General features: G+C 41.0%; 1 protein-coding gene across 3 annotated transcripts in view; it reads left to right on the top strand.

Moving 5' to 3' along the window:
• Window positions 1-16,343, top strand: part of mad1l1 (mitotic arrest deficient 1 like 1) — a 254,119-nt gene that overhangs the window by 136,105 nt on the left and 101,671 nt on the right. For all 3 annotated transcript variants that reach the window (XM_061984162.1, XM_061984161.1, XM_061984160.1), the window contains exons 16-17: window positions 5,616-5,832; window positions 8,581-8,774. In XM_061984162.1, the coding sequence (XP_061840146.1) occupies window positions 5,616-5,832; window positions 8,581-8,774 (411 nt within the window). The remainder of the gene's footprint in view (window positions 1-5,615; window positions 5,833-8,580; window positions 8,775-16,343) is intronic.

Raw genomic sequence — 16,343 nt, 5'->3', positions numbered from 1 at the left:
TGAGAGTGAAGAACTAGAGGGCAGTGGGAGCAATTCAGATAGGGAAGATGCTGTGAGAGGCGGGTGGGACCTGATATTCAGCTGGGAATGACTAAAACAGTAAATAAACACAAGACATATATATACTCTATTAGCCACAACACAACCAGGCTTATATTTAATATGCCACAAATTAATCCCGCATAACAAACACCTCCCCCCTCCCGTCCATATAACCCGCCAATACAACTCAAACACCTGCACAACACACTCAATCCCACAGCCCAAAGTACCGTTCACCTCCCCAAAGTTCATACAGCACATATATTTCCCCAAAGTTATGTACGCGACATGCACATAGCGGCATGCACGTACGGGCAAGCGATCAAATGTTTGGAAGCCGCAGCTGCATGCGTACTCACAGTACCGCATCTGCGCATCCAACTCAAAGTCCTCCTGGTAAGAGTCTCTGTTGTCCCAGTTCTCCACAGGCCAATGGTAAAGCTTGACTGGCATCTTCCGGGAATGTAAACAATGAAACACCGGCTGTGTTATCCGGCACAACAGTCAAGGGGTGCATTCTACGGCGGGGGTGCGTTATCCGGCACAACACCTGCCACAATACACCGCTTCCCACCTACAGCTTTCTTCTTTGCTGTCTCCATTGTTCATTGAACAAATTGCAAAAGATTCACCAACACAGATGTCCAGAATACTGTGGAATTTTGCGATGAAAACAGACGACTTAATAGCTGGCCACCATGCTGTCCCAAAATGTCCTCTACAATCCGTGACGTCACGCGCAGACGTCATCATACCGAGACGTTTTCAGCAGGATATTTCGCGCGAAATTTAAAATTGCAACACATGCCGTATTGGCATGTGTTGCAATGTTAAGATTTCATCATTGATATAGAAACTATCAGACTGCGTGGTCGGTAGTAGTGGGTTTCAGTAGGCCTTTAAGGTTAGGTCCACATCACAGACATGCTGACAACGCTCCAGACAATCGCGTCCGCCTTGTTTACATCACAACATCCGGTTTCAGCAGCGCTGTTTTCGGTGATCAAAGAATTTCGGTGCATCACTAGTCAATAGTGTGCAAATAATAGCCATACTGTAATGACATTCTCATGTTAGTGTTTTATGTTTGTGTGGTTTTGATTTGATGTTAAACACACCATCTGTGCCTGGGAGCGGATTGGCCGATAATGAGGAATGTCCGAGACAAAACTGTTTGCATGGGAGGTAAAACCTATTGGAATTGGCCCTCTGTTATCATAATATTCTCAATAAAAGTTAAAAACAGCGAGCATCGGACTTGTGACTTCTTCAGGAGGCTACAATGCATTATATTAATTTAATTAGTTTTTACATTAAAAGCCCTTATTTTTTAGGCGTGGCGGCCATGATTTAGCCGTGGCGGTGCGCCACATTCAGTTATGTTAAGGGGAAACCCTGTTATTTGTGAAGCCCTTAATCACAAATGTCTCAAAGGGCTTCACAAACTCATTACAACATCTTTCTGATCCCAACACACATCCGGGCAAGGACAAACTAAAAAAAACAAGAAGGACAAAAAAAAAAGCAACCTTGATAAACAAAAGTTTTTCACAATTTATCATCACCTATCACTTCAGTATATGCCCCTTGTCAGCTAAATTGCAGAAATGACAATGTGATTGGTGATGGCGAGGGCCAGTTTTTGCCGCCATGCTCCGCCCACTACGTATGGATTTGAGCAGCCATCAAGTACTTCCGGGTGTCATCATCATTTCTACCAATTAGGATCAAGATCTGAACTTGTGGAGCCGAGTTATTAGCGTTTCGTGTTTTGTGGTGAACCACCAGATCAAAATTTGGCACCATGCCACGCCCACTTCTTATGGCGTAGGCAAAATTTGTTCGCAATTTTCCATTGCGTATATGTGTAGTATCTGTCATTTTAACAGGGGCTCATTTGGTCAATGTCCGTAGGAGGAGTTTGTTAAAGTACGACCCCGTTTTTTTTGGCGGAAAAATGGTCGTCGAACTGAAACTGTCGATGGTAATAAAGGATGTTAGTCATTTGACATGGTTTTCTTCCATTTGTGAATAGTTGTATTCATAGTCTTATGTATTCATTGCATATTTTATACTCTCATCTAACAAAGCTGCTACGCTAATTTAGTTGTGTCTTGACTAAAATTACAATAAAATGTTCATATGTGTCTTTTAATTCGCTGGCTAACAAAATTAGGAAAATACATTTCGAAAAAAATGACAAACATAACTGGTTCTTGAAAAAGGTTCGTAAATTGAAAAGTTTGTATAATGGAAAACATTTCTGCATAAAAAAACAATTAAAACATGAATAATGGGTTTTAGCCATACTTGCCAACCTTGAGACCTCCGATTTCGGGAGGTGGGGGGAGGGGGGTGGGCGTGGTTAAGAGGGGAGGAGTATATTTACAGCTAGAATTCACCAAGTCAAGTATTTCATATATATATATATATATATATATATATATATATATCTAAGAAATACTTGACTTTCACTGAATTCTAGCTATATATATATATATATATATATATATATATATATATATATATATATATATATATATATATATATATATATATTTATTTTATTATGTATATATAAATAAAATAAATATTTGAATTTCAGTGTTCATTTATTTACACATATACACACACATAACACTCATCTACTCATTGTTGAGTTAAGGGTTGAATTGTCCATCCTTGTTCTATTCTCTGTCACTATTTTTCTAACCATGCTGAACACCTTCTCTGATGATGCATTGATGTGTGGCACGCACAAAAGTGCTTTCATCAAATGCATTAGAGTCTGGAATCTTCCATCTCTCCCTAGCATGGCCCAAAACCGGTCAATCTTTGCTTCCTGAGGAAGATCTTCAGTGCCAAGCACTTGGTAGTCCACTACTTCTTCCCGGAGGCTATCCAGGTCCAATCGCAGCTGCGGCTTGGAACTTACAAGCCTTTATGAGAGTAGCGTATGTGTGTGTGTGTGGCCCTTTAATAGGTGAGCATGTGAGGTGATTGACGTCAGTGAGTGTGTGGGTGAGAGAAGAGAGGGAGCGGTAGCGTGAGTGCGGGCGGGGACTAGATTGTTTTGTGTTGGATTGGCTGTGTGCAAGCAATCAATAAAGCAAGATTTGCAACTAATCGCCGGACTCAGGCAGGAAAGGTGCAACAAAGCGTATTTCTTCATCTTACTCGTCGTCGGCATCGCCACGGCTGTATGTTCCTCGTTCTTCTGCTTCGTCTCCTTGTTGTGTGCGCAGTTGTGCACTGCACTCTCTAAAAGCCGTATATGTTATTGATGTTATAGATGGCAGTATTGTCCTGTTTAAGAGTGTCACAACATTGCTGTTTACGGCAGACGAACTGCTTTACGTAGACAAAAACATGACTGCTGTTGTTGTGTGTTGTTGCCGCGCTGGGAGGACGTTAATGAAACTGCCTAACAATAAACCCACATAAGAAACCAAGAACTCGCCCTCGATCATTCTACAGTTATAATGTGATTGGGCAGGCACACTGTTTATATCGTGGGAAAGCGGACTCAGGTCCTCATGGAGCTGGAGGGGGCGTGGCCTCCAGCTCCGCCTGAATTTCGGGAGATTTTAGGGAGAAAATTTGTCCCGGGAAGTTTTCGGGAGAGGCGCTGAATTTCGGGAGTCTCCCGGAAAATCCGGGAGGGTTGGCAAGTATGGTTTTAGCCTCTACAAAAGTCCATATTTTAGTACAGGTTTGTACTCTTGGCTTTGAACACAATATAAAGCGCTATACAGGACTATATTAAACAAGCATAACAAGGAAGTGATGAATGAATGAATGAAAACTTACCTTCATTAACAAGCCAAACAACTGGCTAAACTGCTGTATGCGCTGCTCTGCCAAAAGATGCGCGCGCACAAAAGTCACTATGGTGCCCTCACAAACGATCAGAAATGACAAACATCCTTAACTTGAACAACCATATTGCTACTAGAGATGTTCGCTAATGGCTTTTTTGCCGATATCCGATATTCCGATATTGTCCAACTCTTAATTACCGATTCCGATATCAACCGATGCCGATACATACAGTCGTGGAATTAACACATTATTATGCCTAATTTTGTTGTAATGCCCCACTGGATGCATTAAACAATGTAACAAGGTTTTCCAAATTAAATCAACTCAAGTTATAGAAAAACATGCCAACATGGCACTGCCATATTTATTATTGAAGTCACAAAGTGCATCATTTTCTTTTAACATACCTCAAAACAGCAGCTTGGAATTTGGGACATGCTCTCCCTGAGAGAGCATGAGGAGGTTGAGGTGGGCGGGGTTGGGGGGGGGGGGTGTATATATTGTAGCGTCCCGGAAGAGTTAGTGCTGCAAGGGGTTCTGGGTATTTGTTCTGTTGTGTTTGTGTTGTGTTACGGTGCGGATGTTCTCCCGAAATGTGTTTGTCATTCTTGTTTGGTGTGGGTTCACCGTGTTAAAGTTGTTTATACGGCCACCCTCAGTGTGACCTGTATGGCTGTTGACCAAGTATGCGTTGCATTCACTTGTGTGTGTGAAAAGTCGTAGGTATTATGTGATTGGACCGGCACGCAAAGGAGCTCTGTACTTCTCCCTACGTCCGTGTACCACTACGTACAACGGCGTTTTAAAAAGTCATAAATGTTACTTTTTGAAACCGATACCGATAATTTCCGATATTACATTTTAAAGCATTTATCGGACGATAATATCGGCCGCCCGATATTATCGGACATCTCTAATTGCTACAATAATAAACATTTCCAGAAGTAAAACATCTACTTACAATCACTTGGCAAATAAAGCTATTCCTTGTTGTAAGTTGATCTATTTTTCTTCCATTTTTCGTCGTTCAGAAGCAATAATTGAAAAGCGGCAATAAACAGAGATTAACTTCATTTTATGCTTGGATGACAATTGAGAATGTTCCAAAATGAGATGTGTGAGGCTATCACCTTTTAATTAGCGCCTTGTTATAAATAAGTTATGACCAAATGCTTTATATTCTTTGTAGGTTTTTATATGAACAGTGGTTAACTTCTTTTAACACTTATGTGACACTTACTAACGTTAAAACAGGAGAAGCGACGGTCACATTTGCAGCACAAATCACAGCTGACACCGGAACAGATTATTTTTATTTGGAATGATAAAAACAACTTTAGAAATGAACAGTGGACCAAGCGTCACGGAAACAGATGATCTTACTGTTGATCCTGTCAGCAGAGTCTATAATGTTTCATGAAGCATCTCTTTTTAAATGACGTTTTTTGTAGGCATGTCAGTTTTATGTTTAGTGATGTCTCCTTGGACTTGAATGCATTTTGAGTTGAACACAGGTGAAATACGATTGCATTCAGTCTATCAAAGATGAATGCAGAGCTAATGTTTTGAATTGTTCTAACCGTTATGTCTTTTGAGCTTGTCAGTGCAAGGTTAATTATGTTGATTTAAACAATCAAGGCTGAGTAAATAACACACAGATTAGTCAGTAAAACATATCAGTCGTTTAGCCCAACTTGCTAATAGAATGTACAAACAGCTTATCTCTTTATTATTCCTCTCTTCTGTCTTAGGGCGACTATGACCCGGTCAAGACCCAAGTCCTCCACCTGAGGATGAACCCCACCTCCGTGGCCAAGCAGGAGCGGCAGCAGGAGATCGAGTCTCTTCGCCAGGAGGCGGAGCATCTGAGGGACGTGGTGCGGAAGCTGCAGGAAGGAGGCCACTCGCAGCTGGACGCCATCTTGCACTCGGCCGAGCTGAGTTTGCCTCCGCCCAAGGAGGTGCTGGGTACGTCCTAAGCCGTACGATACAATGAAGATGATGTTTTCTATACACTGCAACAGGTTTGTTGCAGTGTATAGAACTTGGATTGCAATCGAGTTGTGCGTGTTAGTCTGGTAAATATACAAATATTTACAGTATGAACAATACAACAAAAAGGTAGTTCAATTAGGGATGTCCCGATCCGATATTTGGATCGGATCGGCCGCCGATATTTGCCAAAAAATGCGTATCGGCAAGGCATGGGTAAATGCCGATCCAGATCCAGTTTAAAAAAAAACTCCGGTCAGTGTTTTCCAACGCACCGATTTAAATAATACATTCCACTTTTCTGCTGCTCCGTAATTTCCGTTCCGCATTTTCCAGCACACCTTCAACACGTCCACAGGTCTGTGGAATCTCACGCAGTTGCTTTTAGCTGCTGGCATTACACGAGAGGCTCTTCTCACTCTTTCCTGTGTCTCCTTCTTACACACGTCACATACTGTCACGTCATACGTCACACACGTATACGTCCTCCCCGAGCAGAGAGGTAGCAACATGGCTAACGTTAGCTGTGACCAACGTTCTCTCTAAGGTGCATGCCTGTGCGCATAGCAATTATATGCCACGCACAAAATCAAATAAAAAAATAAGCGCATAACAATTTTCGACACACGGACACGACAGAGAAAACAGTTTTCGTCATCATTGTTCAAATATTGTAATGTCTGTCGAGACGCTTATCTCCGTTCGGTGCCACACGTCCACACCATCAAAATGCTGAGGCAAAAATTTCCAGATCAACACCGTATGAAAAAATTAGTGATCTATTTAGTTGTGATTTCCTTCTCTGCATGAAAGTTTAAAAGTAGCATATATTAATGCAGTATGAAGAAGAATGTTTTAATGTAGACATGCAAGCCTTGAAAGAAAATTTGGAAAATCAAGACTACATTTCCTGCAAATGGGTGCATTTCTACCCTATATTTTAACTTTAGATTTATTCTCATATCAAACTCTTTTGGCTGTCTTTTTGACACTTACATCCGGCGCCCCCCTCCACACCCCGTATTATAAATAATGTAAATAATTCAATGTGATTATCTTGTGTGATGACTGTATTATGATGATAGTATATATCTGATAGTATATATCTGTATCATGAATCAATTTAAGTGGACCCCGACTTAAACAAGTTGAAAAACTTATTGGGGTGTTACCATTTAGTGGTCAATTGTACGGAATATGTACTTCACTGTGCAACCTACTAATAAAAGTCTCAATCAATCAATCAAAACACATAGAATCATCATACTGCTGTGATTATATGCATCAAGTGTTCATTCAAGGCTAAGGCAAAATATCGAGATATATATCGTGTATCGCAATATGGCCTTAAAATATCGCAATATTAAAAAAAGGCCATATCGCCCAGCCCTTGTTCAATGATGCCATTTCTGTTTGTCATGTATAATTTTGTCTATTTTGTGTTTATCCTTGAATAAACAGGTCAGTTTCTTGTTACCAACCATTGTGTATTATTCAAACTCCCCTAATTCAGCTGGCTAGTTGTTATCAAGAGTACTAAAACCCTTTTCAACATGATTCTGACAACTAAGTAGGCTAAATAACTTTAAACTTTAATACATGCTCGGATAGGCCAGTATCGGTCAGTATCGGTATCGGTCAGTATCGATATCGGATCGGAAGTGCACAAACCTGGATCGGGACATCCCTAATTTCAATTAATCAAAGTTTACTTGTATAGCCCTAAATCACGAGTCTCTCAAAGGGCTACACAAGCCACAATGACTTCTTCGGCTCAGATCCCACATCAGGGCAAGGAAAAACTCAACCCAATAGGATGACAATGAGAAACCTTGGATTTTGATTGATTGATTAAGAAGTTTATTGACATCTTAAATAATTGAATCCATGTAATGCTGTAAAAAGGCAAATGGATGGCACAAAAAGCCAAAAGGCTTGTTTCCATTGTGGTCCATTAAATATTCATCACATTTGATACAATCAATAATAAAAGATATATAACCTGTAACATGTATGTAAAAAATAACGTCAAAAAATTGATACATTTCAGGTGATTTGGAAAAACAATATATACAAAAAATAGGGGGGGGAGGTATATACACTATGTACATGACTAGGCACATATTGACTCAACGAGTGTGCAAAACAGTATGAGAAAATATATATACACTATAACCACATATAAACCTGTTTGATGCTTCGGAAAGTTGCTGGGGATCAATTTTGGTTCAGATCAAGGAGGGGAGGGGACGGTATATGTGGGGACCCCACCCCTGGGCGACCGGTGCAATGGACATCGAGTGGATCTAGCATAATAGTGTGAGAGTCCAGTCCATAGTGGATCTAACATAACAGTGTGAGAGTCCAGTCCATAGTGGAGCTAACATAATAGTGTGAGAGTCCAGTCCATAGTGGATCTAACATAATAGTGTGAGAGTCCAGCCCATAGTGGATCTAACATGATAGTGTGAGAGTCCAGCCCATAGTGGATCTAACATAATAGTGTGAGAGTCCAGCCCATAGTGGATCTAACATAATAGTGTTAGAGTCCAGTCCATAGTGGGGCCAGCAGGAGATTTGTGAAAATAAAAGTAGAAATTAACTGAAAAATATTAATTTCATCACGCTAATATTAATCTGATACTGACACCACCCTTGGTATCGATGCTATGCTTTAAAAAAAAAAAAAAAAAAAAAAGTTCCTATTATTCCGTTATTTTCCAGAATTGCAAAAGCAGATCGAAAGTTCCGAGCTGAGGAACCAGCGGCTGAAGGAAGTGTTCCAGAAGAAGATCCAGGAGTTTCGCACCGTCTGCTACATCCTGACCGGCTACCAGATGGACTTCCCCATCGAGAACCAGTACCGACTGACCTCGGTCTACGCCGAGCACATGGAGGACTGGTTGGTCTTCCAAAAGGTTTGCAGTATTTCCTTTTGAATCTGCTGCAGGGCGCATGAACACACCTCTGGTCTACTATGTCGGGTTAGAGCAAGGGTGTCCAAACTTTTTCCACCAAGGGCCACATAAGGTAAAGTCAAAGACAATAGGGCGCACCGGATTATAAGGCACATTAAAGGGGTCATATCAGGATTTTTTTTCTAAATGCAAAACACTTCCTTGTGGTCTACATAACATGTAATGATGGTTCTTCGGTCAAAATGTTGCATAGATGATGTTTTACAGACCATCTTCAAGTCACTTTCTGACAGTCGTTTCAGGATGCGCCGTTTTGTGGGCTTACATACGTGGCTCACCTTCGACAGCGTCTCCCCTTCTTTGTTGTAGCAGTGTAGCGTGCAAGGACGGGAGTCGGAGAATTGTCAAAAGATGGAGCTAACTGTTTTAATGACATTCAGACTTTACTTAAATCAACAACGGAGCAGCGTCTCCTCATCCGTGGCTCACTAGTGCAACAACAACGTCGGAAACGTGTCCCGTGAAAAACCGTCCGACCGGAATTCTCTAATAACTAAAGTTCCGTGGGTGAATTGTGTAAACCTACTACACCAGTAGTTTTTAGGGCTTCCATAGCGAATTTACTGACAGTTACAAGTTAGAACTTTACGCTACTTTATCCTCGAAAAGGCAACAGCGGAGAATGAATGCTGAAAATTGCATTTATTAATGCATTTTAGGCAACACTGCTTACTTCCTGGAAACGGAGTCATAGCAGTGCTGGCGCATGCGCACTAACGTCGTTAGGCTTGAAACATGGCGGAAAGCAACTACAGACTTTGCTCCGCAGAGTTCCTCTCAGACAAATGGAACTGAGCGCTTCATTTTTGTGGAGTCTCGGCGTGCGGTCAAGAGCACTGCGGCTATTAGATGACGACAGGTGTGGACAATAATGGAGACAGACGCACTTGTCCCACGCATCTCCGTGGAGGAGATGTTGGTTTCATTTTCTCAACACAGCATCCTGCTGTGACTGAGAGGTAATGAGGTGAGGAAACATGCAGCAGGCGATGTGTCGGGAACGTTGCCACAAAATGTTTGTTGACTGGGATGTTCACTCCTTCTTTATTTAGCTGCTAACTGTTTCAGTGTTCAAATAACATCAATACTAACTAAAATGTTTTGTCATTTATTCAAATTTAACGCAGGCTGTGAAGATTGTGCATTCGATGTGAGAGGTATCACTTGTATTTATTTTTGTTGGCTAAACTGTGCCCTGAAACACAGTGTTGTTAGAGAACAAAGCTTGTTTATTAGACTTTATCTTCACTAGTCAAACCGCTTTTTTTAATATGGATATCAAAATTTTAACACCATGTTTTTACATGTTGTGGATTTGTTCATTTTACTTTAAAAAAACATTCATGTGACATAGCACTTTGTTAATGTTTTATTGTGTATAGTTAATTCCCATACGACATATTTCAGCTCAAACTCTTAATGGATCTGTCCCAATATAGCATGCACATGTAATTGTGCATAAATTAAAAAAAAATACTTCTCTCTATTGAAATATAAACATAGAGATGAAGGCGTCATGTAATGTGAAAAGGCTGACATGTTGATACTATTAATGAACATGAAGACAAATATTTGCCTTTAAATATATAGACATTATGTTCACAATCCAACACAGTTTTACCAAACATAATGAATAATCCTGATTAATATTCGCGATTGCACTATTGATTAAAAAAAAACTTTATTAATTTGCCCATAATCATGCAGCTCTATGTTCAAGACTAAATCTCATACATGAACACACTATTTTTTATTTGTATGGACAAAAAGTGCAGTTACGTCCACCAAGGGCAACATACTGAAAAGTCAAAGTATGCAGAGGCTATTTTGATATTTTTTTATTTAAAAAAAAATGCTAAAAACATATATTGTGAATATTTAACGACAATTATTTGTGTCAGCTTTATGTTATAGGTGACTATGTATATTATTAATTATTATTTTTCTCATTATTCAGAATTTTCTTTTTTTTCTTACATTTTTACTGTTGTTTTTTCCCTCTGTAAGAATAGAATAATAATAATGCTAATACAATTGTGTAACTGCATAACCTAAAGTGTCAAAAATAACATATAAATGTTAGTTACAGGTTTAACAGTGTTTATTATTGTTGTTTTAATTTTTCAATTTAACTAATTCATAAGTTGGTATTATTTGATTTTTTTAACTATCTAACTAGTTAAGAAAATACATGATATTTTTCTATTTTTATTTTATTTTATTTTAATTTTATTATATATATTTTTTCAAAGGCTTCTAATATTTTAGGCCAGGGGGGCCATTTTGATATGCATTTCTTTTTTTGAAAAAATGCTAAAAAATAGATATTATATCATCAATCTTTATTGCAGACCTTAAGATCCATTAAACATATAAAAACAGAATACAAAACATTAAAAACAAAACAATAAAACATTAAAACAATATGTATCTAAAGACAAAACTTAGTTTCAGCTTTGTGTTATAGGTAACTAAATATATTAACTATTAGTTAGAACATTTCTGCCTTTTCTTCATTACGTTTAGATTGTTTTCCTTTTTTTCTTACATTTTTGTTCCAACAAAACTGGGTTTTCGGGCCACACTTTGGACACTCCTTGTTTAGAGAGTATGTGCAATAAGTAAACATATCATCATACACATCCATATATAAGCTCTTTTTACACCATGTTGCACATTTTTGTTAAATCTTTGTCAATATGAAGAAGGATGTCCTCCACTGCTGTCCCTTACTTTTCTTTTTTTCGCTAGTTGACACAGCTATGGCCAAGCTATGGTGACACACACGTAAATGATAGCGTGAGTGTGTGAGTATCCAAACGCCAGAGGTAGACTCTGACCTTGCGAGCAGCAACCGCCACCATTCACATTTATGCACCATTACGCCATGTTATTGCTCTGGTGCCCGACTCGCTCGTGCAGCAACACGACAGCAACAGAAAACACTTTTTTTTTTCTGTGCGTGTGGGGGTGGGGTGAGTTGCCGGGTAGAAAGTGATGACTGGGCATTGTCAACTGCAAACAAACGTATCCTTCACGATCACAGCAGCACGGCACTCGTTATGTCAATCAAATATGACATTTTCGTCGGCTCACGATCCACTCTTCCCCAGACGGTTTTATAGCAATGCACGAATAAGTCCAACTTTGTCTTTTACGAATGAATGCTTAATTTGTGGATCCCTCAAATGTAAAGACATGATGTACCTCCAATCTTTTCTTCTCTAAATACCGTAATTATCAAAGTGAAGTAGTAGCAAGCATGCCATGCCCTCTTGGTAATGATAAATGGTTTAAATCTTTCAAAAAAATCCCCCTTAAAAGTGTGTAAATCCACTCCATCCCATTTTAAATATGTATTTTTTGGATCGCTTATTGATCCAAAAAATCAATAAGATTTTCAATACTAACTACAGATTATGTAGTTAGTATGTGTGTATCTCAGTAAAGTAAAGTATCTCAGTGCTTTCAGTCGATTGCAACTGGACTGTTTGGTTTGTCTTAAAGGACGTTTCACCTTTCATCCGAGTAGGCTTCATCATTTTGTGCTTATAGACTTAGATTGGTCAGATCTAAGATCTGATCTGGTCAGATCTGCATTGGTAGCCACCAAGAACGAGTCAATTTTTATATGTTAGAATGCAAAAACAAAACAAAAACTTTTGTCTTCTTGTCTCTCAGAATGATTGCAAACGATAGGCAAAATTCCCCCAAAAAGTGCAGTTCCCCTTTAAAGCCTTGTTCAGAAGTTAACTGACGTATAATATTCATGTTTAAATAACTTCTACAGCGAATGAGTATCGGCTCCAAATATCGGTTATTGGCCTCCTTGACTACAAGTAATCGGTATCGGCACTGAAAAACCATATCGGTGGATTTTTTACTTTGTTTTTAGAAAATGAATATCCATCCATCTTCTTCCGCTTATCCGAGGTCGGGTCGCGGGGGCAGCAGCCTAAGCAGGGAAGCCCAGACTTCCCTCTCCCCAGCCACTTCGTCCAGCTCTTCCCGGGGGACCCCGAGGCATTCCCAGGCCAGCCGGGAGACATAGTCTTCCCAACGTGTTCTGGGTCTTCCCCGCGGCCTCCTACCGGTCGTACGTGCCCTAAACACCTCCCTAGGGAGGCGTTCGGGTGGCATCCTGACCAGATGCCCGAACCACCTTATCTGGCTCCTCTCGATGTGGAGGAGCAGCGGCTTTACTTTGAGCTCCTCCCGGATGACAGAGCTTCTCACCCTATCTCTAAGGGAGAGCCCCGCCACCCGGCGGAGGAAACTCATTTCGGCCGCTTATACCCGTGATCTTGTCCTTTCGGTCATAACCCAAAGCTCATGACCATAGGTGAGGATGGTAAATTGAGAGCTTTGCCTTCTGGCTCAGCTCCTTCTTCACCACAACGGATCGATACAGCGTCCGCATTACTGAAGACGCCGCACTGATCCGCCTGTCGATCTCACGATCCACTCATCCCTCACTCGTGAACAAGACTCCGAGGTACTTGAACTTCTCCACTTGAGGCAGGGTCTCCTCCCCAACCCGGAGATGGCACTCCACCCTTTTCCGGGCGAGAACCATGGACTCGGACTTGGAGGTGCTGATTCTCATCCAGTCGCTTCACACTCAGCTGCGAACCGATCCAGTGAGAGCTGAAGATCCTGGCCAGATGAAGCCATCAGGACCACATCATCTGCAAAAAGCAGAGACCTAATCCTGCAGCCACCAAACCGGATCCCCTCAACGCCTTGACTGCGCCTAGAAATTCTGTCCATAAAGGTTATGAACAGAATCGGTGACAAAGGGCCGCTTTGGCGGAGTCCAACCCTCACTGGAAACGTGTCCGACTTACTGCCGGAAATGCGGACCAAGCTCTGACACTGATCATACAGGGAGCGGACCGCCACAATCAGACAGTCCGATACCCCATACTCTCTGAGCACTCCCCACAGGACTTCCCGAGGCACACGGTCGAATGCCTTCTCCAAGTCCACAAAGAACATGTAGCCTGGTTGGGCAAACTCCCAGGCACCCTCAAGGACCCTGCCGAGAGTATAGAGCTGGTCCACGACCAGGACGAGAACCACACTGTTCCTCCTGAATCCGAAAATGAATACACTTTTAAAAAGTATTCAGTGAGATGCGACTGATTAATATGACCTTGCATGCAAAATAGGTATTTCATGAAACGCGCTCGTTTGAAGTGTGAAGCCCTCGACTTTTGCAGAGTGAACACTTTGTACTTGACCTGCACTGCGCTTACTGTAAGTCACGTTATTTTCCACATTCTTTTCCACGCGCTCACTGCAGCCTCGACTTCTCTTCCTACTTGCCCTCCGTCGCCTCTCCTCGCCTCGTGTGCTTCTCCCCCGCCTGATCTGACGAGTGCGTCGAGGCTAATCACTGTGTTGTGCTCGCCAAGATAAGGGCCCGCTCGCGAGCAGCCACCCCGCCGCCATATTATCTCCCTGGATTAATTGTCGCCTTTTGGAGGGAGCGCCGGTCACTGGCGCCCTGCTCGAGTGCGACAAGAAGACGGCGGAGGAAAAAGAAGAGTATGTCTGCACGCGTTGAGCCGGCGTGTCCAATCCGCTCCCTCCAATCCACCTGCGACCCTGCCAGGAGCGATAATTCACTGTCGATTTTTATTAACCTCAGAGTCCAAACACACACACACGCATATGCAAACACACACAAGAATCATAAAGCATCACAGTGTGCATTGTCACACTCAAATGCGCTCACTCCAATCCAAGTCACAACACACACTTAACACACACACACACACACACACACACACACACACACACACACACACACACACACACACACACACACACGCTGCTGCCAACAGTTTTAGTATTCAGGATGTTCCTTGTACTCTTACTGAGTATGACAACACGCCTGGTGGCCTGCGGGAGCGGCGAGGTGTGTTCCTCTAACGGAATACAACATTCTCACACGCACACACTCGCTCCTGAAACGCCTGCGAGTGTAATCTGGGCTGCCGGAATATAAAGTGGACTAATTGCGGGGATAAATGGCCGAGGGACGGCCGGGGAGGGGGACGATCCGGGACGGATGGAAGTTATTACAAATAGGATTGCAAATGGTATTCACCTCCGCAACAAGGCTGCCAGATAATCCCACTAATGTGCCCGTTAAGCGAAAGGCACCCAAATCCCCCCCCTCATGTGGCGTTATAAGCTGTTTAACCTCCCACTGCCACAGTCCTCCTCATGCTGTTTATTCCTCTTTATTAGGCATATAACAGGTCGCCATAATCACGGTCCGTACCTAAGGGAACAAGGAGTGGGGGCAAAAAAACTTGGGATGTCCAATAATGGCTTTTTTGCCGATATTCCGATATTGTCCAACTCTTGATTACCGATACCGATATCAACCGATACCGATATATACAGTCGTGGAATTAACACATTATTATGCCTAATTTGGACAACCAGGTATGGCGAAGATAAGGTCCCTTTTAAAAAATTTTATAAAATAAGATGAATAAATTAAAAACATTTTCTTGAATAAAAAAAAAAGTAAAACAATATAAAAACAGTTACATAGAAACTAGTAATGAATAAAAATGAGTAAAATTAACTGTTAAAGGTTAGTACTATTAGTGGACCAGCAGCACGCACAATCATGTGTGCTTACAGACTGTATCCCTTGCAGACTGTATTGATATATATTGATATATAATGTAGGAACCAGAATATTAATAACAGAAAGAAACAACCCTTTTGTGTGAATGAGTGTGAATGAGTGAGGAGAGGGAGGTTTTTTGGGTTGGTGCACTAATTGTAAGTGTATCTTGTGTTTTTTAATGTTGATTTAATTAAAAAAAACAAAAAATGATACCGATAAAAAAAATACCGATAATTTCCGGTATTACATTTTAAAGCATTTATCGGACATCTCTTAAAAAAAAAAAAAAAACACAAATAGTAAAAATTGCTCAGATTTAATAATTTTACAACAACAAACCCCTCAAACTGCTAGCACAGGCCTGGGCAATTATTTTGCCTCAGGGGGCCATATTTAGAGGAAAAAATGTGTCTGGGGGCCGGTATATGTGTATATAGATATACCGTTTTTTTCGGATTATAAATCGCAGTTTTTTTCATAGATTGGCCGGGGGTGCGATTTATACTCTGGAGCGATTTATGTGTGAAATTATTAACACATTACCGTAAAATATCAAATAATATTATTTATCTCATTCACGTAAGAGACTAGGCGTACATCAGCAATCGTCACACACACACGTCAACCAATAAAAATTTGGCGGGGGCGGGTCATGGCAGAAGTGCATTGTAAAAAAAAAAAGATGCTACCTGCTGCTACTTCCGTACCTATGAAAATTGATCAGGAGTGACAGATTGTTTGGTAAACGTATAGCATGGTCTATATGTTATATTATATTATATATTATATGAATGACTCTTACCATAATATGTTACGTTAACATACCAGGCACGTTCTCAGTTGGTTATTTATGCCTC

Source organism: Nerophis lumbriciformis, linkage group LG25 (assembly GCF_033978685.3).
Source record: "Nerophis lumbriciformis linkage group LG25, RoL_Nlum_v2.1, whole genome shotgun sequence".
In the NCBI taxonomy this organism is placed as follows: domain Eukaryota; kingdom Metazoa; phylum Chordata; class Actinopteri; order Syngnathiformes; family Syngnathidae; genus Nerophis; species Nerophis lumbriciformis.
Note: the sequence above shows the minus strand (reverse complement) of the source record. Positions and strands in the feature narration are given on the sequence as shown.